The 26,259-nt window shown below is 47.3% G+C and overlaps 1 protein-coding gene across 1 annotated transcript; it reads right to left on the bottom strand.

The window, feature by feature from the left end:
* Nucleotides 1–3,713: 3,713 nt before the first annotated feature.
* Nucleotides 3,714–23,175, bottom strand: LOC307214769 (uncharacterized protein). Its single transcript, XM_079973755.1, has 6 exons — nt 23,113–23,175; nt 21,276–21,768; nt 20,517–20,598; nt 20,210–20,292; nt 6,786–6,912; nt 3,714–5,412 (listed from the first exon to the last, which is right to left on the bottom strand). The coding sequence occupies exons 2-6, from the start codon at nt 21,675–21,677 to the stop codon at nt 4,103–4,105; spliced, it is 2,004 nt and encodes a 667-aa protein (XP_079829881.1). The 5' UTR covers nt 21,678–21,768; nt 23,113–23,175; the 3' UTR covers nt 3,714–4,102.
* Between the last annotated feature and the right edge of the window lie 3,084 nt (nt 23,176–26,259).

The following is a 26,259-nucleotide window of genomic DNA, read 5'->3' as shown; positions in this document are numbered from 1 at the left end:
TAGTGGTGTAGCAATGACGTATTGATGATGCTGTACGAACTGCATTCTGGGATATGGTGGGAACCTTTAAAAGTCAATGTCCCCCCATGGCTCTGGGTTCCCTCGCTGCTGCTGAACCTGTTGCGCAACAATCAAGGATCTCCGTCTACTGGCTGCTGTTTTGCTCCAAATTGCTTGGCTGGAATCTCCTTCTTTTACTGACCGCACGGACCCATGGGGGACTTGCGCCCTGACGAACTGGGATCTTTTGGGTGATGCAATGCATTCCTTTTTTCCTACACCTCTCTGCTAATATTCTGGAGCTTTCCCCTCCATACTCACAGAAGCGTTGTTTAGAGTATAGAATGTTGATCATTGTTTTGTTGATTTCTAGGGAGTCTGGTTCTCTCCCTGTTTGTTCTATAGCTTTAAGGACTTTTTTAGATCCTGTTTGTAGCATGATGAGAAGGCCGTGATGTCTTGTTCTATCTTGCTAACTTTTAAGGAGGTTTGTTTTTTAAGGGATGCTTTTAGCAACTTGTAAGAGTCCCTAATTGTTGGGGGTTTCCTTCGGAGGAAGGTTGCCCAGGGGGTTGTAGGGTGGGTGTCTTTCAGGGATATGCTTTTCATATTTAGGTTGAGGTCACCCCCCAGAATTGCTTCCCCTTCAGAGGAGAGGAACTTGTTTAATGTTTTTTGGATGAACCCTAGCTGTTTCAAGTTTGGGGCATATATGGAGCCAACTGTCAGTTTAGTTTTGCCATCTAGTGTCCCTTTAGCAAAAACGAGTCTGCCTCTTTTGTCTTTGAGGACTGTTGTGGCTTTGAAGTTCAGGTCTCTACTGAGTATTATGGCTACTCCACAGGACTTCCCTGAGCCAGGTGACTGAAGCAGGGATCACTCAGGAGTTTGGGAGGGTTGTGTATTTCTTGTAGGAAGGCGATGTGTGGTTTCATGGTGTTTACATACAAGGTGATGCATTTTCTTTTGATGGGGTTTCCCAACTCCCTCACATTTAATGTAATTGCTTTTAAGCTAGCCATCTTGCTTATCTACTATATAGGGTGATTCCATGCCAGCCCGTCCGGGTTGCCCTGTGTCTCTCACCTTGTCTTGTCTATCAAACCAGTGAAATTGCGCTGACCTAGAGGTTAAAATAAGATTTGGGTTAAAGAGTGGGGGGTGGGTTGCAGAAAGTATCCCCTATGTAGTCATATAGGTGTTTATTTGGGGTATCATGGGCCATCTGGCATTTAGCCAGTTGGTCCTAGGTCTCAGCTGGCATGGAGTTATTTGTTCAAGGTCAGGCCATCCTCCCTGTTGTTTGCGATAGGAAGTGGTCAGTGAAACGGTGTTAAGTATCATAATAATAATAATAATTTATTATTTATACCCTGCCCATCTGGCTGGGCTTCCCCAGCCACTTTGGGCGGCTTCCAACCAAATATTAAAATATCATAATGCATCAAAAATTAAAAGCTTCCCTAAACAGGGCTGCCTTCAGATGTCTTCTAAAAGTCTGGTAGTTGTTCTTCTCTTTGACATTTGGTGGGAGGGCGTTCCACATGGCGGGTGCCACTACCGAGAAGGCCCTCTGCCTGGTTCCCTGTAACTGGGCTTCTCGCAGTGAGGGAACCACCAGAAGACCCTTGGTGCTGGACCTCAGTGTCCAGGCAGAACAACGGGGGTGGAGACGCTCCTTCAGATATACTAGACCGAGGCAGTTTAGAGCTTTAAAGGTCAGCACCAACACTTTGAATTGTGCTCGGAAACGCACTGGGAGCCAATGTAGGTCTTTCAAGACCGGTGTTATGTGGTCTTGGCGGCCACCCCCAGTCACCAGACTAGCTGCCGCATTCCGGATTAGTTGTAGTTTCCGGGTCAGCTTCAAAGATAGCCCCACCTAGAGTGCATTGCAGTAGTCCAAGCAGGAGATAGCCAGAGCATGCACCACTCTGGCGAGACAGTCCATGGGCAGGTAGGGTCTCAGCCTGTGTACTAGATGGAGCTGGTAAACAGCTGCCCTGGACACAGAATTGACCTGTGCCTCCATGGACAGCTGTGAGTCCAAAATGACTCCCATGCTGTGCACCTGGTCCTTCAGGGGCACAGTTACCCCATTCAGGACCAGGGAGTCCTCCACACCCACCCGCCTCCTGTCCCCCCAAAACAGTACTTCTGTCTTGTCAGGATTCAACCTCAATCTGTTGGCCGCCATCCATCCTCCAACCGTCTTTGTGACACCTATGTTGTATATAGGGTCCATAAGCAATGTTGCTAATGTTATTAACATCACTGGTAAGTTGGGGTAGAGATGAGGCTGTTGATATGCTCTGGCAGCCCCAATGTGCTGCTTGTTTGTTTTATTGGATTGTTTTATTGAGGTTAGGGTGAAGCAGGACCACCTGGAGGAATTTTACCCTTATGCTTTTCATATAATCAGTTAGCCATATAACCATATATCCTTATAATGATTTTTATATAATCCATGTTTGAATCATGACGGCTTCTGCAAAAGCTTATAGCAAATTGCTTAGATCGGAAGAATCCGAAATGAACTCTGCCCCAGTTCCCTTCCTTGTTCTTCTCAATGTCTCGCTAGCATAAGGGGGAAGCAATAAATCTGCTGTGCTGGCACTTTCCCCCCTGTCCAGACAGGGTCCCGAGTAGCTCAAACAGGAAGATGCTAACCGCAGAATGTCCTGGTATAGCAGATGGCCGCGTAGGAGCGTAAGGGCCGAAGTTCCTTTTTCTTCCTCCTTACCATAAATCAGGGGAAAGGTTAAATGCATGTTCAGACTGAAAAAGCAGAAGTTGGGAGGGAACTCTTTACATGATCAGGGGGCAAGGCTTGAATGCGCTCATTGGTCTTATTTTTGCTGCCATGTGCGATTGTATCTGATTATGTCATGAACTATGATGTATGTACTCAGGTATAAAGCCTCTGGGCGCTAGAGCCTGGGGCCCAGTCTTTGGGAAAGGATTCCACTGGGTCACCTTTTGCTCAGCAATAAATATCACTTTCTTTTTCGCCACTGCTGCATCTGTCAATTCTGGGACACAATTTGAGTGGGTCACCGGTACCTTAAAAATCCTTGCAACAAGGGGAATTATTTTACTTAGTAAGGCGTGGGGAGGGGTGCTGAGAGTGAGTTGTAGATTGTTGGGTAATGGGGAGTGTCTTTTTATGTCACCTGGACTGGTGTTGGGTGAGGATCTCTGTGGAGGTGTGAGGCTGGGGGGGGAATATTGATCGTGTTAGCTGTATTGATGGCTTGGGGGGAGAGGAAAAGGAGGAGGGGTCACCCCCTCAGTTCCTTCATCCAAGTCGTTCATAAAGACGTTGAACAACAACGGGCCCAGGACAGAACCCTGCAGCACCCCTCTTGTCACTTTTCCCCAGGATGATGAGGAACCACGGAGGAGTCCTCTTTGGGTTCGGTTAGTCAAATCCACCTAAGTTTCCTCATTCAGCCCACATTTTAGAAGCTTAATCGCAAAAATATTATGGGGGACTTCGTCAAAAGCCTTACTGAAATCAAGACACACTATTTCCACAGCTGTTCCCTGATCAACAAAGTTTGTAACTCCATCCCAAAAAAGGGGAGGAGAGATTTCTCTGGATTTTCTTGTTTTTGAGAAAGCCATGCTTTTATCCTGTATTTTTCTGTTGTGAAACAGCACATAAATATTAAAAATGATAAAAAATAAGGATATTGACAGGCTGAAACATGTGCAAAGGAAGGCGATTTATGCATTTATTTAATTTGTCTACCACCCGACCCAGTGGTGCCAACTTGAATAAAATATTGGTGGGAGGGGCCAGGTAAGGCCTGCCTTGCACAATCAATCACATGATGCATAAAGGGCATTGGAATGGCAATGCCTATCAACTGGGGGGGGTGGCCCCCTCAAATATACTATTGGGGGGCAAAACCCCCTTGGCCTTTAAGTGTTGACTTCTCTTCCCACATGTCTCAGGACGGTTACAATATAAAAGCACAACATAAAAACACAAAATACACATCAGTAACTCAACTCCCCACCACATGTTAAAAGGGCCTTAGATGTCAATCAGCCAAAGGCCTGGTTAAAAAGGTGCGGATTTGCCTGGCTCCTAAAGCTACAGAATGAAGGGTTTATCCCCTGTATGAATTCTCTGATGCTTAGTGACAGCAGAGCTGTGACTGAAGCTCTTTCCACATTCCCCACACTGATAGGGTTTCTCCCCTGTATGAATTCTCTGATGGGAATTGAGATTGGAGCTCTGATTGAAGCTCTTTCCACATTCCATGCACTGATAGGGTTTCTCCCCTGTATGAATTCTCTGATGCTTAGTGAGATGGGAGCTCGTCCTGAAGCTCTTTCCACATTCCCCACACTGATAGGGTTTCTCCCCTGTATGAATTCTCTGATGGGAATTGAGATTGGAGCTCTGATTGAAGCTCTTTCCACATTCCATGCACTGATAGGGTTTCTCCCCTGTATGACTTCTCTGATGCTTAGTGAGATGGAAGTTCTTACTGAAGCTCTTTCCACATTCCATGCACTGATAGGGTTTCTCCCCTGTATGACTTCTCTGATGCTTAGTGAGATGGGAGTTCTTATTGAAGCTCTTCCCACATTCCATGCACTGATAGGGTTTCTCCCCTGTATGAAGTTTCTGATGCCTAGTGACCGCAGAGCTGTGACTGAAGCTCTTTTCACATTCCCCACACTGATAGGGTTTCTCCCCTGTATGAATTCTTTGATGGGAAGTGAGACTGGACCTTCTTATGAATTTCTTTCCACATTCCCCACACTGATAGGGTTTCTCCCCTATATGAATTCTCTGATGGGAAGTGAGATTGGAGTTCTTATTGAAGCTCTTTCCACATTCTCCACATTGATAGGGTTTCTCCCCTGTATGAATTCTTTGATGAGAAGTGAGATGGCAGCTCATACTGAAGCTCTTTCCACATTCCACACACTGATAGGGTTTCTCCCCTGTATGAAGTCTCTGATGCTTAGTGAGATGGGAGCTCCAACTAAAGCTCTTCCCACATTCTCCACACTGATAGGGTTTCTCCCCTGTATGACCTCTTTGATGGGAAGTGAGAGAGGAGCTCTGACTGAAGCTCTTTCCACATTCCCCACACTGATAGGGTTTCTCCCCTGTATGACTTCTCTGATGCTTAGTGAGATGAGAGCTCGTCCTGACGCTCTTTCCACATTCCCCACACTGATAGGGTTTCTCCCCTGTATCAATTCTTTGATGGGAAGTAAGAGAGGAGCTCTTCCTGAAGCTCTTCCCACATTCCATGCACTGATAGGGTTTGTCTCCTGTATGAATTCTCTGGTGCTTAGTGAGATTGGAGCTCTGAGTGCAGCTATCTCCACACTCCAAATTTTTGTCGTGTTCACCTTTGTTCTCGATTTCCAATTCATCACAATCTGCAATGGAGACAAAAAGGAATTAGAGCCTCAGGAACAAATGACGAAGAACTGAAGGGAGTTGGGTGTGTGTTCATTACCTTTGTGGTTTGTCATTAACCAACATATTTCTTTTTAGATTCTGATTATATAGCAATGGAAAGATAATTTAATCAAGAATGTAGTGCAACAAAGTTTGTTCAATTATCTGTATTCTATCAAAGGTTATAGACATATAACCAGAAAAGGGAAGCACAACTTGCTTAGGTTGACTTTTGTCAGTGTATTATGTGATTGCTATCAATTTGGTTGGTAGTTACCCAGAAAGAGATGTAAAATCGTACTATTAAGTGAACAAGGCTACAGGTATGAAGAAATTAGAAGGAAGATTGGGGAAAACTTAACCAAAGCTGGTCTATATTTTTGAAGAGGTATAAGAGACTCAGTCACTCCAAAATCAGACTGGTAAAGGCAGGGAAAGGTGCACAACAGCAAGTGATGATCGAAGAATGGAGAGACTGTGCCTGCATGACAGAAGAAAATCATTACATTCTTCATTAAATTATCTTTCCTTTGATATATAGTTTTATGCTATTACTCCCCAAAAAGTGGTGTTATGAGGTATAAAAGCTCTGAAATACACTTTCTCCAAAAGGTTTCCACAATTTTGGCCACTAGTGTAAGTTGTTCATTTTAATGTACTTTTTATATGGGGACAGATTGTTATGATTAATGTTTCTGGTTTATATAAGTGTTGGAAGCCGCCCAGAGCAGTTGGGGCAACCCAGCCAGATGGGCAGAGTAAAAATAAAAATTACTATTACTATTATTATTATTATTATTATTATTATTATTATTATCACTGCTACTACTAACTGAGATTCAATAAGCCTGGCTCTTCTCTGGGATGGATTTTGTTTGGCCCAGTCATGGCATCCCCTCCATCTCCAATGTCAGTCGTCTCTCTGATCAACCCAAGACTGACAGCAGCAAAAACAAAAACAGAAAACTTGACAGAAGCTACTTATCTTTCCGCACAACTGAAGCTAAATAAAAAAAAATTCCTTCCAGTAGCACCTTACAGACCAACTGAGTTTGTTATTAGTATGAGCTTTCATGTGCATGCACACTTCTTCAGATACCAACACTGAAGCTGACATTTAAGATGCCTGGGCATTTCAGAGCAGCCGAATCGTGGTATAAAAAGGCAGAACTGGAGGAAGATGGTTCACAGAAAAAACTGGAATTTGCTGTTCAAGGTTTAATGTGGGGGTGTTAGGTTCCCAGGTGTTGGAGGGGGCGCTGCTGAGCTCTGTGGAAATGTATGAGGTTTGTCACATAGAGGTATTTTTTGAATTTCCAGGCAGATAGGACGATCCCACAGGGAGCCTTACCAAGAGAGGCCACGATCCCCCGATTCTCCTCCATGACGTCCTTATGCAGAGCTCTCTGGTCAGGATCCAGCAACGCCCACTCCTCGTCCGTGAAACAAACAGCGACATCTTCAAAGCACACTGGGCCCTAAAAGAAAAAGGGAAATGTCCTCCTCTGAGACAGCAGAAATATGATCTGCTACACAATGCTCTGTTCTTTCCTTCCTCTTAATTGCTGTGTTGTTTCGATACGATTGCTTTCAATAGGATTGACACTTTGACACGCATTCTGGAAACGTATGTGTCAGGGGCACAGGAGCAGAGGCACAGGGGAGAGAGGAAATGGAGAGCGAAGGGGAAGAATCTGAGGGCAGCGTAGGGGAGTATGAGAGTGGCCCGAGAGATTCCATGAGCTTCTCCAGCGAATCAGAAGATTCCCAGAGGGGGGCGCCGACGGCCAGGGCAAGGGGGGTCCCAGGGGGGACACACCAGAAGCAAGGGGCCAGCGGGGACTCCTAAAGCAGCAGCGAGAAATCAGGACCAGCTCCTCCACCAGAGCGTAGTGGGGGGGAAGAGTCCCATGTGTCAGGACCAGCTTCTCCTCCAGCAGGGAGAGAAGATGAATCAGGGCTGGCCACGCCTCCATCGCAGAGTGAGGGAACGGAGGGGAGATCAGGTCCAGCTAGCCTCTCCAAAGGGGGAAGCAGTGACAGGAGCAGTGTAACGGTCAGGAGGAAGGTTGCCGGCTGGGCGCGCGCGCCAAGTTCGAATGTACAGGCGCGCGGCACAGCAGGTAACCTGGACTGGGAACCAGGTCCTAAAGGCCGCCGGAGGGAGGGGGAAGACTCAGGGGACTCAGCGTCAGAAGAGTCTAGAAAGGGCAAGACCCCAGCGGACAGGCGGACCCAGAGGAGGAAAGAGCAAAGGAAGAGGTGGAGCAAGGCTAGAGTCTTAAACTGGTGTCTGGGGGGGGTGGAGATTCAGACGGAGCTTCAGCCCTCTAGACTCCAAGACGTAGAGCTGCGTGCCGCGGCTTTGAAATCGAAACTGATCTTCAATAAAGACTTTTGTATATAACAAGAACTGGCGTTGGTCCTTTGTGAGCTGGGACCTCGGGCAGCTCTGACAGTATGTCTAGATGCTTGGTTCTAGCCTTCAACTGCCCAGATTCTGCCAACTTCAGACAGGGTTGATTGTCTTCCCAAACAGTGATGGGCAGGCAACTATCCCCAGAGATCTCTTGCACCAGGCATCTATAGAACTCCAGTTCCCTGCACAATTCCGACAGTGCAATGAACTCAGCCTCAGTAGAGAACAGCGCAATGAGACTTTGCTTCCGGGACTTCCACCCAACTAGAGATTCCCCAAACTTTATTACCATCCCAGATACGGACTTCCTGTCATCCAGATTTGCCCCATCGCTATCTGCCCACAAGTAAGCACCGTCTCACCTGCAGCTGACAGCTTGAGACTGAAGTCCTTGGTATCCTGCAGGTAACGCAGCACCCGCTTGATACCATGCCAGGCATTTACACTGGGCTACACTATAGCTTCCCTACTGAGCAGATTGGTAGCAAAAGCAATGTCTGGCCTGCTCCATTGGGACAGATCCAACAGACTACCAGAGCTGACTGGAAGAGCTCAGCGTTCTCGAAGTCAACGCGTTCTGCTAGCCGACTGTCTTTTACATAGCTCGTCTCCATGGGTGCCCGAACCCCTGCACAATCAGACATTCTGAACTTCTCAAGCAACTGCTCAATCTTGCCTTTCTGATGGAGCAAGAAGCTTCCATCTTCAGTCCTGTCTATCTGAACACCTAAGTAGATCCTTACTGCACCCAGGTTCTTGAGCTGAAACCGTTTTCCAAGCTCTTTGGCAAACTTCTGCACCTGTTTGTTTGCCCCTGAGATGTGAATGATGTCATCAACAAAGATCAACCATTTCCTGTGACTCCTGACCCTTTAAGGTACAGGCAGCTGTCAGCAAAACTCTTCCTGATACCTAGCTTCTCTCTCTCTCTTTTTTTTAAAATAATATTTATTACTTTTCCAACAGTTTAAACACTACAATAAAAATTGACCATACAATACAATACAAAAACACTACATAACACTAACACTAACTCATAACACTAACACATTAAACTAACAAAACAAAACAAAAACAGTTTAAAACACATCAATTTCAATATCTTATCTTTCATTCACTTATTTCAACGACCTCCTCACACCTCCCTTTTTGTATTCCACTTCTGTTAATTGTTTCAGCAATTCATTTCCATCTTCCTCTGTTTTCTACCCTCTAATTATTCTAACCTTATTTTTTCCTTTAACACTCTATTAATCTATTTATACTTAATAACATTTCTACCAAAGCCATATAACTTCATTCCAACATTTTTCTAACATTCATTAATTTTACAGTATTTCTGTAAATAGTCTTTAAACTTTTTCCAGTCTTCTTCCACCGACTCTTCTCCCTGGTCTCGGATTCTGCCAGTCATTTCCGCCAGTTCCATATAGTCCATCAACTTCATCTGCCATTCTTCCCAGGTGGGTAAATCTTGTGTCTTCCAATACTTCGCGATGAGTATTCTTGCTGCTGTTGCTGCATACATTAAAAAAAAAAAAAGTTCTATCCTTCTTTGGCACCAATTAGCCGACCATGCCCAGGAGAAAGGCCTCCGGTTTCTTCAGGAAGGTATATTTGAATACCTTTTTCATTTCGTTATATATCATCTCCCAGAATGTCTTAATCCTTGGGCATGTCCACCAAAGGTGAAAGAATCTATTCTTCTCTTTTTTCCCCTCCTCTTCCAAGTCTGAAGGCCCTCACAATTCTAAACTCTTCTTGACCCAAGTCCAAATCCCAAAAGTCAGCAAATTCCTGTGTGAGAAGGTCTGTCAAGCTTTCCTTCTCCAATTCAGGTAGGGCTCTAATCCTCAGATTTGTCTGTTTTTCTTTAAGTTCAATCATAGCAAGCGTCAACTTATGTTCATCAAGTTGCCTCTGTAGGCCTGGGACTCTCTCTCCAGTTGTGTTACTTTACATTCAGCAGCAGCTGCTTTCTCCCTGGCTTCCTCCGCAGTCTTCTGTATCAAAGTGGATTCCTGTATCAATTTCTGGATGGTTTCTGTATTGGTGTTCACCTTTTGTCCCAGATTATTTCTGTATTTAAGTCAATTTTAATAGTTGTAACATCCACTTTCTTGTTAAGCTGTTCCAATGAATCATTTATCTTATTTAATTCAACCGCTATGGCCTCTTCTGTCGACATTCCTCTTGGTTTTGAGTGTACTGGTGCAGAAGCAGCAGCAGAAGAAGCAGGGAGGCCTGTTGTTGAGCATCTCCTGGGTTGCTGCCAAGTCCTCCCAGACCTTCATGTTTTTTCAGCAGTTGACTGGTCTGTTTTTTCCTTTCCATTTGCCATAACACTTAAAAGATTCAAGGTCAGTCCCAGAGTCTCACAGTTCTTTATCTAGCACCTGGAAATTCCCCTAGCCCAGCTCTTGTAAAGCAACCAGTTTCAAAGGCTTCCACTAGGGGGAAACAGTTTCTATTTATATTAGTCAGTAATGTCCTCTTTTCAACACAGTTCAAACAATCCAAAGTTAGTTTCAGTTTTCAGTTACTTTTACTCCTTTTTAAAAGCAGCCGGAGACAGTGGAAACAATGTATTTCTCTTATTTAGGTAGCTGTCAATGAACGTTCTAAACGCTGTCAATGAACATTCCAAAAAACGTCAGTCCTGCTAGCAGCCCGTTTCCAGGGTCAGAGCGGGGGTATTTTAGCTCTCTTCGCTCTCTCCTGCAGGCGTATTCAGTCAACAACTCCCCCCCCTCTTCTCCTGCCTTCAAGGGGGAGTTTAATGTTCTTTACCGATGGAAATTTAATCTTTTACAAAAGGCTTTCCAAGACTTCCGCTTGCAGCCTCCTTGCTTCAGTCTATTTACAAAAGGGGAAGGCGGACTTCCTATATTGAACCTCCCCGTTACGATACCAAATTAAACGTTTAAAAATCCAATTCTCCCCCTTCAGCTCTACTCACGGGTAATTACTTTGAAGTCAAATTGTCCACAGGAAAAAGTCAACGCTCTCTGGCAACAGCTATGCGGCTTCGCTCCCGCAGGCGCAAAGGGTGCCTGCCGAATCCCACGCTCACAGGCTTCTCCCGCCTGTGATTTTTTGGGGGTCTCCGCCTTCGCCGTGGTGGCCAGACCCAGATTCCCACGGGGCAAATTCTTCCCGATCAGAGGAATTCCGCCATTACCGGAGGCACCAACCGGGAAGTCCGATACCTAGCTTCTCTAATGCTTCATTCAGGTACAAGTTTCAATTTCTGGCCAATTGCTTTAAGCCATAAATGGACTTGTGAAACTTCTATAAAGTATTCGGCTCATTGCCCTCAAATGCTGGAGGAGGAAGCATGTACAGATCCTCCTGGAGGTCTGAGTTCAAATAGGCCACATCCACATCAAAGTGATTCACCTGAAAAACTCTTTGTGCAGCAATGGCTAAGATCATGTGCAGAGTTTCACTTCTGGAAGTGGGAGCATATACCTCAGTATAATGCAGCCCCTTTTGCTGTGTGAACCCTCTGGCTACTAGCCTAGCCTTGTACTGTGGTTCTACTGTGGTTCCCCTGTTGCTGTGGGTTTAAGACGGTAAACCCAGCGGCTGCTCACGGCCTGTTTGCCCACTGGCAACGTTGTGAGGGAGAACACACCTAGAGACTCCATTGAGCTCATCTCCTTCTGCATTGCCTCATGCCATTTCCTGGCTTCTTCCTGAGGCAGTTTCTGAACATCTCAAACTCTTGGGTTCACACTGTGCCATGCCAACCAACACACTTGTGACTGCAAACCTGTCAGGAGGTTTACCTTTTGTTGTGCGAGCTGAACATCTCAACCCAGTTTCAGGTACCCCCTCAGACCCACTAGGACCAGCTAGAACGTCCTTGGCCTCCGAGAGCTCCCCCTCTGACTTACTGCTCCATTTAGACTTCTCAGCTGAACCTGTGGGTGAGGAAGGAGCACTTCTCTGTTCAAGCTTCACAGCTTTAGGAGAAGTTCTTCCCTCTACCTGCTCTGGGTCAGGACTCTGTGCCTCAGCAGCAGGTTCAACCTCTACCTCTTCCTCAGCAGCAGAGTCTTGCAGACTCTCTGAAAGAAGATCAGGGTTCCCATGTATGCGTGTCCATCCATTCTACTCACAGAACTCAGCACTGCTGCTGAGCAGAATCCTGGACTGATTGCCTGTTGGATAGGCAAATCTCCACCCCTTGGTCCCTGGCTCATACCCACAGAAAATCATCTTTTGGGACCTAGGGCCACCCTTTCTGAGCTTGGCGTTTGGCACAAGGACCCAGGCCTCGCAGCCAAATACACGGAAGAAATGCACCTTGGGCTTCTTGCCATGCAGCAGAAAATAGGGTGTGTCCCCTACAACAGAGTTGAATGACCTGTTCAACGTAAAATTAGAATTTTTCCAGGCTTCGGCCCAAAAGCGCTGGGGAAGCCTGGCATCAGACAGCAGAGCTGCAGACATGTCTTGCAGCGTTCTGTTCCTACGTTCTGCAACGCCATTCTGTTGGGGTCTGTGTGGAACCGTCAACCTGTGATCTATTCCCTTCTGGCGGAAGAAACTTTGCAGCGCAGACCCAGCGAATTCCCCACCGCGGTCAGTCTGAAAGTTACACACGTGTGTGGAAAATTGCAGTTCCACTGCTGCAATCCAGTCTCTGATCAGTGGCACAGCCTCACTCTTGTGTTTGCTTATGAAGACCCTCCCATTTCTAGAAAAATCATCTGTCAGAGTGAGAGCATACTTGGCCCTGCCCAGACTGGCTACTGGCATAGGACCACACAAATCTGCATGCACCAGCTCAAAAGGACTGCTGGTCACTCTTTCAGACCTTGGGTAGGAGCATGTTTTCACCTTCGCCTGCTTACACACCCTGCAACCAAGAAATTGAGCACATGACTTCATTTTGCACCCTTCAGTGCACTCTGGGATCTTCTTCACATAACCCCAGGACATGTGACCCATTCTCCGGTGCCAAAAATGATGGCACGCATCATGGACTGGAATGTTGGCACATTGTGCTTGAGCTGCCTCGGTGGTACCTGGACCTGCAAGAGAAGTTTCTAGCACAAACAGCCTGTCTTTACATTCCACACTGACCAGGTGTTGTCCATCCCTGGAAATGAAACACGTTATTCTCAACACAGTCTATGTAACCATCAGCAACGGATAACAGACAGCAGGACAATCCGGGGACTACAAATGCCTCTATCGACTCCTGTAAGAAAGAGCAAAACAATGAGCCAGATTGTGTCAGAAGACGTTTGGTTCCATCTGCAAGACAGATTTCCCAGATTTTACAGAGGTGCAGTTCTGCAAAAGACCACTAGATGGCACGAGGTGGTGGGAGGCACCAGAATCGATTACAAAGGTCAGCACAGCATCCTGTTCACAGCTCTTTACTATTGCCATGGAAGCTGCTAGGTGCCTTTGTTCAGAGCCATCCCTGCCAGTTCCCTTTGTTTTCTGCTTCCCACGCTTTGACGACGAAGATGTGGTGGCTCTTATCTGTTGGTTGCTATGGGAGTGTCAGCATCGCCCTTGAGCCAGTGTACCAACTGGACTCATGCACCTCAACCCCGACTGGGCTAGGCAAGCTGGGTAGCACTGCCAGAGACCACCTTTCTCACAGGGACAGGTCACAGTGCTGTGGACTCACAGCTTAGAGCTGAGAGCACCGGATTCACTGTCTCAATAATACAGTCGTTGCGCAGCAGCGTTTTGCAGAGTCTTGCAGAGTATAAAACACTCGGAGAGCAGCTCTGTAGAATATCTCCCTTTTATTCTATAACTACAGCTATAATACAAAACTATATACAGAGCTAAAAGATCTAAGCATACATCAATGCTACTTTGAGTGCCTGCAGCTGCTCTTAGCAACAACCTTATCTCTAAACACGATCTCTAGCACTCACTTTCTCTCCGACACACTGACTGACTCTCTCTCACACACAGACTGATTCACTCACTTGACTAATTAAGTAGAGAGCAGTACATTGCTCCTCCTCTCTGTAGAATCAGCAGAGACCTCAGGAGATTCTTGGATATGGGAGGGGTGAAATCTCCTCATCCTCCCCCATTTCATCCGACCATTCAAGAATCTTTAACATAACTGCAATTTACACACACACTCCAAAAGTTGTTCTCTGCTTACAACCTTGGTAACATATTTGCAGGTATCTCTCTCCCCCCTTATCTAAGACACTTTATCACATCATTAAACAGTTACTACAACCTCTCTGTGTCTATTAGGAAAGAGTTAAAACATAAACCTCAATCTGTAGTTTACACAAAATACACATTGTGAACACACAAATGAATAAGCAGCTTCTAGAAAAATCTTCACACACATTTCTTCCTCTCAAATGCAAATTGACATTTCTAATTAGGCAGATTTGAACAAACCACTTTAAACACATGCTTGCTCCTTCAATCCTGATCCTTCAAATGTCAGGTAAGGAAATAAATGAAGCGTTTTGTGCTACCACTCTCAGCACACTTCATGCTAGGTTTAAAAACCCCACCAGAGTTGCATGTGACCGCAGCCTTAGCGAACTCTTCAGAAAACCTTTTCGGTGGTACACCCTTGGTTGCTCTCTCAGATCTGCGCAAAACTCTGTGATCCTCTTGTTCTGGTGCTTCCTCCTCTTTGGGAGAATGGGGAGCTAAAGTATATGAAGCTGCTAAGTCTGAATCAGCGTCAGACTCACCTGAGGCTTTTGGGCTCTGATAATCTGTGCCACCACCTGGAACTACATTGGCATCAGGATTATCAATCACATCAGAACTTGCCTCCCTCTTAACTTTCTTTGCCCCTTTTGCACCATCATCACAAATGGGATGGCACTGAAAAATGCCAACTCTGTCCCATTGTGGGTTGTCGTCAATACTCCTGGTCAGCCTTATGGTTTTCGTGTCTGTGCTCAGGACACGATAAGACCCTTTCTCATATCCTAGGAAAACACCATGTTCTCCACGCTTACTCAGTTTGTCACCCTGTGAGGTGTGCACCCAAACCTCCGACCCAAAAATTTTAAAGTGCTTCACACATGGCTTCCTTCCGTGAAGCATCTCATACGGGGTGCAATTTACACTAGACTGGTACCTCCTGTTATACACATGACAGAAAAACGAAAGAGCTTCGGCCCAAAAAGGATTGGGCAGCCCCGAATCATGTAACAGTGTTCTGATTCCTTGCTGCAGGGTCTGGTTTATTCTCTCACATAAACCATTCTGCCAGGGCGATCTGGGCGTGGCCGTCCTATGCTCAATGCCCTGTTCAGAAAGAAAAGCCTCAAACTCTTCTGAACAAAACTCTCCACCCGTCAGTGAAAATACAACGTACATTCTCATTATGTACATTCCTGAGCCATTTACAAATGTGACGAAACTTAGTAAAGGCTTCAGACTTTTTCTGCAGCATATAGACCCATGCATATTTAGAATAGGAGTCTATCAAAACCATGAAAAACCTTGAATTGCCTCTAGAGAGCGCTAGAGGCCCCACTAAGTCTGCATGAATGACTTCGTATGGTTTCTTGGCCTCTCTCCCAGACTCTGTACCTTTGGGAGCTTGCTTTGCCTTACTCTCAGCACAAGAAACACATTTCATGTGGTAGGGACATTCTTTCAGCTTCATACCCTGAACCATGTCAGGCATTTTTGCCACAGCCAGGAAATTCAAATGACCATAAACACGGTGGTAATAATGAATACATTGGTCATGCAACTTTTCATTCTTATCAACAAATTGCAACACTCTTTCTCAGTTGCTTCTGCAGTACCTGTACCTGAAACAAAAGGCAATTGATACAGACCATTTACACATTTTGCATATAGAATGAGCTTGCCATCTCGACGAATTTCACAGCGAGATTTAGCAAACACCACCTTAAAACCCTGATGATCAAGCTGGGAAACACTCAACAAATTGTCCTGAATATCAGGCGCATACAGGAAATTCTTAATAGTTGCATTCAGGCTCTTTAAGAACACAGTTCCCTTAGCCAAACTCGTGAGAACTGTCCCATCTGCTTGATGAATTTCTTTCTCTTGCTTCTCAAGCTGAACAAAGAGATCCTTATCTTTGGCTATGTGGTTGGAACAGCCAGAGTCGATCACGAAGAAACTCCGCCCACGTTGATTAGAGCAGCGAGAGATCAAGGCCTTTGAATACCAGGTGCTTGGGGATTTCGTCCTCCTCCCCCTCTGCCTCTGAAGTTTCCCTTCTTCTTTGAAGATTTCTTGCAGCACTGAAAACTCAAATGGCCTTGTGCTCCACACGAAAAGCACCGCTTCAACTTTAGTGCTTTAACAGCAGCAGTTTCACTTTCACTTTCCCCTGCTGAAGACTCAGGCACATTTTCAAGCACATTTTTAACAGCACAGTCCCGGCTTTCTCTAACAGCCTGTCTGTGATCCCACTCATTCAAGAGCACGCTAGACACATAATCTTCTGTTAGCCGGTCACCAGGCATTGTAGAAATCTGGGCAGCTACTCCATCGTAAGAATCATCTAGGCTATTTATCATCAGCATTGCAAACACAGCCTCTGAAATAGCCAGGTCTCACTGAACAAGGTCCTGTCTGAGACGCTTTAACTGAGATAGATGGCTAGGCAAATCACCACCTTTCTCCAACTGTAACCTGCACAGCTTCTTGAAGAAAATCACACTAGAACCAGCATTTTGTCTCAGATGCATATCTCTCAACTTATGCCAAACAGCTTGTGCAGTCTCTTGACCCTCTAAATTTACCAGCAAGTGGTCTGAAACACTCAAAACAATTGTCCCTCGGGCTTTCATATTTGCAGCATTCCACTCAGCCCAATCATCATCATCCTTATCTGGAGGGTCATCTTCTATCGTGGGAAACAGCTTTTCCCTCTGTAAAAGTGCTTTCATCTTAACTTGCCAAACTGCATACTTTTCAGGCGTGAGGAGGGGAAAGGACAGAGCCATCTGGCCAGAATGTGCACAGGCCATGTCTGCTATTACTTAGAGCAAGACACTTCCCTCGTGCAAACACAGATAAAGCCTTGGACCTCTTCAGCCACTCTCTCTCCCACTCAGAGTGCAATTAACAGGCAAACAGGGATGCTATCTTCTTTCTTTGGCAGTCAGCAACATACCTCCATAAATCAAGCAGCAGCAGCAGCAACAGCGGCAGCTTGAACACTCTGCTCCAACACAGCTCTGCTTCTAGGCACCACAAATCAGTCCAGCATGCAGCCTCCGTTCCGCCGTCCAGCAATCAGCAACAGAAACCTCTGGCGACTGGGACGACTGGGATGACTGGAACAACGACTGGTCAGACGACTGGGCCCATAACCGATGTCAGCATCGCCCTTGAGCCAGTGTACCAACTGGACTCATGCACCTCAACCCCGACTGGGCTAGGCGAGCTGGGTAGCACTGCCAGAGACCACCTTTCTCACAGGGACAGGTCACAGTGCTGTGGACTCACAGCTTAGAGCTGAGAGCACCGGATTCACTGTCTCACTAATACAGTCGTTGCGCAGCAGCGTTTTGCAGAGTCTTGCAGAGTATAAAACACTCGGAGAGCAGCTCTGTAGAATATCTCCCTTTTATTCTATAACTACAGCTATAATACAAAACTATATACAGAGCTAAAAGATCTAAGCATACATCAATGCTACTTTGAGTGCCTGCAGCTGCTCTTAGCAGCAACCTTATCTCTAAACACGATCTCTAGCACTCACTTTCTCTCCGACACACTGACTGACTCTCTCTCACACACAGACTGATTCACTCACTTGACTAATTAAGTAGAGAGCAGTACATTGCTCCTCCTCTCTGTAGAATCAGCAGAGACCTCAGGAGATTCTTGGATATGGGAGGGGTGAAATCTCAGGGAGATGACCTTGGTTCTTTCTGGAGCTTCTACAGGGCAGTCTCTTACGAGATGGGAGGGGGACCTGCATTTGTGGCAGCATCTCAAAGCAAAAGCCACCACCCTTGGGTGCAGGACAGCCTGGGGCTGCAGCTCGAACCCCGGCTCTCTGTCTACGAGCCTCTTCATCACATAAACGTGTATTCCCTGCACCCCCACCTTTGGGTGCACAGCCTGGGCCTGCTCGCCCCTCAGCTCTCTCTATGGCCCTCTTCATGACATGGCCTCCCAGAGACAAAGCACCCAACTGTGGTTTCAGGAACGTGGCCTTCAGCTCCCACTGGGCCCTCAACTCCCTCATGGCCCTCGGCTCCCGCTGTGGTTACACAAACCTTCACCAGCGCCTGCCAAGCAGCCTGAGCCATCTTGAGACCCTCAAGGTGGGGCAACAGCAAAGCGTCCACACTTGCCCTCAGCATACACAGCACCTGCTGCGCTCTCTGCAGAGCAGCCTCCACGTCTGCTGCAGCAGCTCCAGCAGCAGCCTGGGCCGATGGGGCTTGTATGCAATGCCAGAGCCCTGTGGCCATTAGCCATCCACTTGCTCTTCTAGAACAGACTTCCCAGTTCTGGCCGTTGAGCCGCTCAAAGGGGACGTTAAAAGTGTTAGGATATTTCCGTTCCACATTAAAAGGGAGCAGGCTATGTGAGTCACAGTCTGCGTATTTCCTGTTCACAGGATGTTTATGTTTTCTATTGCTTTCGTTTCTCTCTGTGTGTGCCTGAACACGCAAGCAGGCAGTCATGTTTTTTCTTTGTTCTGACCAACGCTGAATAAACTTGTAAATATGCTTTCCTGCTGTGCATCTTTCGCTGTGTGAATTCTGCTGATAGAGCGTGCATCAGCCCAGGAATGTGGGAAGCTATTTTCTGGAGCTCATGTCGCTAATTGCTGATACTGCGTGTCTACGGGAGATCGATGGACGTCCGGAGACAATGTGGAGTCATGATGGACTTTATCTCCCTGGCAGTATCCCAACAAAAAGTTTATTGAAGCTCTGCCATCTCCTCCCCCAGGGCTCAGTACTCACGCGTGCCAGCTGTCTTCCGAGGAGAGGCCTCCAACTTCCTCCTTGCCAGCCTGCTTCAGCACACAGCTTCGCAGCAGCTTCAACCAGCGAGCTCTACTGCCTCTGCTCTCAGCAAAGCAGCAGGCAGGATCTCAGAGCTGGGCTTCTCTGTAGCTCTTCAGCACACAGCACAGCTCAGACATGAAAGCTCTGCTTGCCTTTACAGCGTAACTCTGCGTCCATAACCTCAGAGATTTATTGCTCGGGGGGAAAGGTCCTGACTATAAGAAGAGGCCAGAAGGAGCCTGGGTTTCACTTTCTCTCTCTCTCTCTTCCTTCTGGTGTTCTGTACATAGTATGCTGAGTGTTGAGGCTTAGACATTATAAGTTGTGGTAAGTTTCGGTTAAGTCTGCTGCAACTGGATTTCTTATGGACAGAGCCAATCCTTTTTTTTTTTTAAGAAAATTTTATTAAAGTTTCACATATAATAAAACAACAATAAAAACATAACAAACCCAACAAACACCAACATACAAAACGTAAACAAAACAAAAAAACAAGCATAAATTCATTCCCTTGTTTTCTTCAACCTTACTTCCCCGACTTCCTCACACCTTCCCTTTCTGTATTCCATTTTCTAATATAGGTTCAGCAAATCCTTTCCTTTAATCTTATTAAGATCTTTACCTTTCTTTTCTGGACAGGGCCAATCCTGAACGTTTTGGATGTGGGACCAGTATCCTCATTTGTCTTCAGTAGCAGTAAAGCTCTGCTGGATGAAATACAATTGCCTCTGGTCTATTTTGGGGAATCCTGTAACATGTTTAGGTTTTACTCTGCTAACTATACATTGGAGTTCTGCTGGATCAATAAAGAGTAGAATTCCATGACAGGGTCTTCCTCTATGAAATCAGCTGCCAAAAGAGAAGGCCCCTAGCTCCCCACAGCTTTCCAAGTCCCCTCCTCTCTGGGGTTTCTGGCAAGCGATTGAACAGTGCGCCAGTGTGCAGCCTGCCTTTGCTCCTCCATTGTCAGACGTCTCCTGGCTCAGAGAGACAAGCAGGGAGGGGGGCTTCTGGCAGAAGGAGAGGGAGCCCCCGGTGGCTCCTCCTTCTCCTGACTCACCTCTGCCTCTCGACCTTCCTCTCCCACTCGTCTCCTTCCTCTTCTGCCTCTGATTCTGGACTGCATTCTGACACAGAGTCTCCCAGCTCACTAAGCCCTGTTACCCCTTCAGCTTCTGACACCTCCTCTTCCCAGGCTTCTCCCTCTTCTCCCTCTGATCACTCATCCTTCCTCCACCTCCATTCATTGGTCTCTAAGACGTCCTCCCTTCCTGGTTCCCCGGCTGCTTCCTCCCACCATTCCTCTGTGCCCAACCAGTCCATGACATTGCTCCATCCCTCGGCCTCTGTCCCCACAAGGCAGCTTCCTCTGACCTGATCTGGTTCCACAGCTGCTGCTTCCCTTCTGCCCCCATGAAAAGGTGGACCAGGAGGTTTTGCCGGCATCCTTCTGTCTCCTGCAAAAGAAAAAATGTAAGCAGGATGCCAGGCGTGCCTGCTTCTCTCATAGGTGAAACAGGGCATCTCTATCTACAGATGAGCCTTTCAGAAAGCCTTACCTGCTGAGTGCATTTGGACGTTTGTGCCCATTTCATATGTTAGTTATTCAAAAATATATTTCCCCTCCTCTGGACCCTTGGTTCCAAATGCCTCCAAAGAGAAAAGCCACCTTCCTCCTTACCCAGTGGCCTCTCTCTGGTGTCCAACGGAGGCCTCTCTGCCTCACAGGAATCCTGGTCAATTTCCTCAAAATGATCCTTTTCCTGAAAGAGCAACAAGGATTCAAAACAGAAAATGAATGACAAGAAATAGCAGAAAGAAAATGGACAAAGTAAAAATCTTTAGGGGTGTGAGATCTCATTCCATGGATGCCTTCCCAGAAAAAGGATGGGCCATCAGGAGAGCATTATGGGATGTTCTCCATCCCCTTTTGAGCCCCGAATAATAATAATAATAATAATAATAATAATTTTTTATTTGTACCCCACCCTCCCTGGCCGGAGCCAATCTTTCGGTGGCTAACATCATAAATCTAACACAGTATACAAAGAACATAAGAACAGGCAATCGATTAATTAAAATACTTCTTAAAATTAGTTCAAAACAAATTAAAATCTGGACAGACGGCTGTCCACTGGTAAAACTGAGAGTGGTTAATATTCGCTAGGGCCAACGACTGTTACCACCGGTCTTATAAAGGAGGTGTGAGCGGGCTAGGAAGCCTCTTTAATGCTTATTCTTGTACTGAAAGAAAAGAATCAGACTGAACCCTGAACCCTGAAGGCCTGGCGGAACAGCTCTGTCTTGCATGCTCTGAGGAAAGATGTCAAATCCCACAGTGCCCTGGTCTCTTGTGAGAGAGCATTCCACCAGGACGGAGCCACATCCGAAAAGGCCCTGGCTCTGGTCAAAATAGTATCCAGAGGAAAGTCTCTCTCACCTGCTTCCTCTCCTCCGCCTGACTCAGGAGGAAACCTTCGGCCAGGGCCACTGCCTGGGAACTGGTCTCCGCTCCACAGTCCCTCACCCAGCTCTCCATCTCCGGGGGAAGGACAGCCAGGAACTGCTCCAAGATCACCAGGTCCAGCATCTCAGCTTTCGTGTGCCTTTCTGGCTTCAGCCACTGATGGTCAAGGTGGTAGAGTCGGCTGCAAACCTCTCGGGGTCCTTTGGCCTCCTGGCAGCAGAACCTCCCAAACTGCTGGCTCTGCCCCTCTGCGCGGAGGGTGTCCTCCTCACCCAGGATCTTCTGCCCAGAGTTTTCCCAGAATCCCCCACTGCTCCCAGTTTGCTTGGCATGGCCTCTTCCTTCTTCAGGGCCAGCTGGGTCTTGCTCATCCATCTGTGCTCTCAGGAAGCCTCTGAGAGATCGGAAGGAACCCTTTGGTCTTCTGCCAAGTTCTGTCCGTCTTAATGAGAAGCTCTAGCAAATCCTAGAAAGCAAATACATTGTTCTGTTACAGAATTTGTAGGTCAGGAGAAGAAACAGATCCCTGAACAAGCATGGATGAGTCTTGCCAGGACTCAGGACTGGACGGCACCAGAGCCCAAAGCGTGAGATACCTTTTTGAAAAGAAAGAGGAGGAGGAATGCAGAATGCGGAGGCAACTGAAGGGGTTTCTGGGAGATGAATCAGCCTGGTTGCTCCTGCCTTCCAGTCAATGCATGAAGTCAGAACTGACTGACAAGGGAGTCATTTGAAAAATGGATGCTTGGCTCTAGTGGGGGTCCTCATCCTCAGGAGTTGTTCTCCCCCCACCCCCACTTCTGGGCACATTTCCCCCCTGCTTCTGTCTCCTTTTCTTGCACTTGGACTCTCTGCCACTCTCAAGACAGACTCCTGGGGTGGGGTCCCTTTTTCTTTCTCTTGAGGGCCAGGTATACATCTGTTCAACCCCCTGAGGGCCAAATACATCTCCTTTGGAATTTAGGCAGCTAATTTATTATTATTATTCTCTTAGATGGCTGAACACACGCACAGCCACTGATGCCAAGGTCCCTGGAGGCTCAGTGAGGAGCAGCGCCCATTTCCGGCTGCTTTGCCAGCAACAATCCCTTTGGGAGAGAGAGGATGTGGTCCTGGGATGCCCTGCTCTGGGTGCGAGGGGATTGCTGCCGTGGCCTCCGTGGGGAGCTGCCCTGGGAGACACTGGGAAACTGGTCCCCAATGCAGCAGCCAGGCTCTGGGCTGGGATCCCTCTCTTTACTCCTGGCCTCTCTTTCCCAACTTTTCTTCCTCCCTCCCCGTGGGTTTTTCTTTGGGGGGGGGTGTCTAGTCCACCTCCTCGTCCAGCTTTGGAAAACCATTTGCAGATGTTTCCTCTGTTCTGCAGTGATGCTGAGCGACGTCACACCGAGTTAAAGTCCCAGGGACTCCTTTGTTTGAATAAGGAGATTTCGGGGGAGTCGTTTTTCTGAAAGGGGGGGCGAAAGGCAAAATGAGTTTGGGATCCTCTGATCTGCAGGAAGGAGGGAGAGCGTGGCAGCCCTGGCCCCTCCCTGGCAGGACCCTCTCCTCCTCCCTGACTTGGGGTCCCCCCCCTCTTCCCGGCACGCGCTCTCTCCTTCCCTGACCTTCCTCCTGGCTCTCAGCCCCGGAGCTCCTTCCTCCTCTGGGTAGCAGGAGCATATGGGGGGGTCTTTGCACCCCTGACCCTCTCCTCCCCCCTGACTTGGGGTCCCCCCCCTGCAGGAGCAGATCAGGCCCCCCCGGCCTCCTCCCCTGCTGCAGCCCTGGGACCCCCACCAGATCCCAGAGAGAGAGAGAGGAGACTCACCAGATCCCAGGAGGGGAGAGCGAGGCAGCCCTTGCAGGAGAGACACCAAAGCAGGAAAGGACTGGGGGGGGGGCGGCTCTGGAGGACCTGGCCCCCCCTTGCTTCCTGTCCTCTCTAGGAAGGCAGCTCGGTTCCCTTTAACCCTTGCCAAGCCAAATCCCCCAGCTCAGCCCTCTCTTGCTTGGCAAAACCTCAGATTATTATCTTTCTATGGATTCAGGGGGGCAGCTGCCCCCCTGGCTCCCTCAGTGCCCAGAGATCCTTTTGGGGGTGAGGCTCTCGGTTGGGCTCAGAGCATCTCCTTCCCTTGGCCAGAAACCGGAGGAACAGTTTGCAGGGAAAAGGGCTTTGCAGGAGGCAAGGAAGCTCCTCCTGGAATTCAGAAATGGGAGGCTAGAATGGGGCTGGTCTTGATCTACAGGGTGGCAATTTCAAAAGTCTTTCTAAGGCCTTGCACACCATTTTTCTGGGTCCCTCCTCTCTCCTGCAGGCGAGAGGAGCACCCTGTTGCAACAGATCGATAGAGGCCAAGCCCACAGGCTGCTCTTTTGCTCCAAGTAATCCTGGTTGGTGTCTTTGTTTTGTTTTTTCCGTTACACCCCCAGGGCTGGACTGGAGGGGTGACTGCCGACCCCCCCCCCGCTCCGCTGCATGGCGCCCCTCCCGCCCTCCTCGTCCCAGGCGCTTCTCGTCAAGGGGACGTTGCCTCTCTGCTGCCGGGAAGCCCAGGGAAGCCCAGCGCTGGTTGTCTTTCCTTGCCCGCAGGTGTCACCACCCCTCACTTTCTGTGCAGAACCGATCCTATGCTTGGCTGCGCTCGGGAGTCAAAGCCCCCTCCAGGGCTGTCTTTAGCATATGCGCTACCGGGGTGCAAAGACCTGCCCCTTGCCCCCAAATTTAGTTAATTTCAGTGCACGGCACCGTTGAGAATTGTTAACGGAGAAATCTGAGTCTCCCTTGGACAAAAAACAAGGACACCGGCCAGGAATAGCAGAGCAAATTGGTCTTGATTGAAGACTGTCGCGACAGGACTCCCACCTGCCACCAGGTGGAACAGGATGGAAGCCCTGAACAAAAGAGAACCCAAAGTTTTATTAGCTGCTAATCCCCAGGTTACACCCCCCCCCAAACTACATCACTCATACATCTGGTGGCAGGAATCTGAGCATCCTGGACCCTGCCCCATGGTTCCCCTTGCCCTCCACCAAACACCCATCGAGTGTCACAAAAGAGATTTTACATTTCCCTGTTTCCCAGCCAAGTTCATCCCACCCTTTTGCCTTCATCTGGGTTTGTTATTTCTGGAATGGCTACCTGTCTGGCACTCAGGTATCAGGATGCCAGGGATTATCGCTCCGGCAGAGGGGCTGCTGAGTAGCTGAGCTCACAGGTCTAGATGAATTTCTGAAGTTTTCCCAGTGAGCCAGTACATAGTTGCATTTATCAGTGAATTCTTACATTTGGTATCGTGGAGCAGAGGCCCTTTGAATAGATAGGAAGAAACTGTGATGAAGTGTTTTGTGGGGACAAGTCACAAAAGTGATGGTGCTGATTTTGGTGGTGGGCTGCATGTGCATGTTGATTTGCAGTGTCCAGTGCACAGCGGAATGATGAGGAATACGTGCTCATATTCTATATTGCTTTATTTACATTTCAAAGCTGGTAGATTACAGAAATGCATCTTGCCTCTGCCGGAGCAGAAAAGGCATCCTCTCTCCTCTGAAGCACAGAGAGAATCACACTGTGAGAGAACAGTGAAAAACAGGAAACCAGTGTACGTCACATCCAGTCTCCCTTTCCCGTGGGAAAAAACCAACAGTAACTCTGTGGAATGTAAACATTGCCTCGTGACAAGCACTTCGCTGCACAGTGAAGAGAGCAGAAACCAACATCCTCCCCCTTTCTGTGAACATCACTGGGCAGCGTGTTCGTACAATATCAGTACAAACCCAACTTCTGCACATAGGTACAGTGTTGACCCTTTGATACAATCTTGGACAATACATCAGCAGGAATTTCATTACCTGGCATATAGGATACCGTTACGAGTCCCTTCTGAATACGTTCCCTAGCATGTTGCAACTTCAATTGCAAGTGCTTCGTGCTTTGCTTACAACCTTCAGAATTCAGCAAAGCCAAACATGCTTTGTTGTCCTGGTAAACCTGGATTGGACATTTGACAGGAATTTTCATGTCTTTGCACAATTGTAACAACCATTCACAATCCTTAAGTGAATAAGACAGTGCATTCAGTTCAGCTTCACAAGTACTTAAGCTAACTGTTGTTTGCTTCTTGCATGACCAATCAAATAGACCCTGATTGTACATATAGCAAACTCCAGACGTGCTTTTCCTGTCTGTAGTGTCACTTCCAAAACTTGCATCTGCAAATATCTCAAGACCACCAGACTTCTGATTGTTAAATCTCAGTCTGTAATGCATAGTGCCTTTCAAATAGCGCGCTATGCGTTTCAGAGCTTTCCAATCCTTAACAGTAGGATTGTTGACTTGTCTGCTTAGCAAATTACAGCTAACAGCAATGTCTGGTCTTGAACATCTGGCAATGAAGTTTAGCTTGCCTAGCACACTTCTGTACAGTGTAGTATCAGAAAATGCTTCTTCAGTGTCATCTACCTGATAACCTGTTGTCATCGGTGTGTCTACAGGGTTAGCATCCATCAGGTTTAGTTTGCTTAACACATCAGCAATTTTCCGTGACTGGTGTACTAGAATGTTACCATCTTGATCTCTCTCTATTTCCAGAGATAGGTAGTTGTTTACCTCACCAAGATCTTTCATGTCAAAGTGTTCCTTCAGTTGAGCTAGGGCGTTATTGTACATTGTGACATCTTTCCAAAAGAATAATAAATCATCAACATAAAACAAACAATACAGTTTCTTTTGCCCCTCCTCTTTGACAAATACACAAGGATCAGCTTTCCCTTGCTGAAAACCTAGAGAAAACAATACTTCAGTGAGTTTTGTGTGCCAACACCGTGCACTTTGTTTGAGACCATAAAGGGACTTTTTCAGAGCACAAACAAATCCCTGTTTTACCTGTACGCCATCAGGTGGAAGCATATAAAGTGATTCACCTAGAGATCCGTACAGAAAAGCTGTATTCACATCATGGTGACTAATGTGTAG

This window comes from Podarcis cretensis (assembly GCF_951804945.1).
Source record: "Podarcis cretensis genome assembly, chromosome: 4".
Classification (NCBI taxonomy): Eukaryota; Metazoa; Chordata; class Lepidosauria; order Squamata; family Lacertidae; genus Podarcis; species Podarcis cretensis.
The sequence above is the reverse complement of the archived record's forward strand: the minus strand, read 5'-3'. Positions and strand labels throughout refer to the sequence as shown.

Bases quoted from the DNA above. Each gene is read 5' to 3' on its own strand.
- LOC307214769 (XM_079973755.1), bottom strand. From the start codon at position 21,677: ATGGATGAGCAAGACCCAGCTGGCCCTGAAGAAGGAAGAGGCCATGCC. The intron at 20,293-20,516 runs GTAAGGAGGAAG...TTTCTTTTGCAG, and splicing joins CACCAGAGAGAGGCCACTGG to GAGACAGAAGGATGCCGGCA. The intron at 6,913-20,209 runs GTCAGAGGAAGC...TTTTTCTTTTAG, and splicing joins CAGCTGTGGAACCAGATCAG to GGCCCAGTGTGCTTTGAAGA.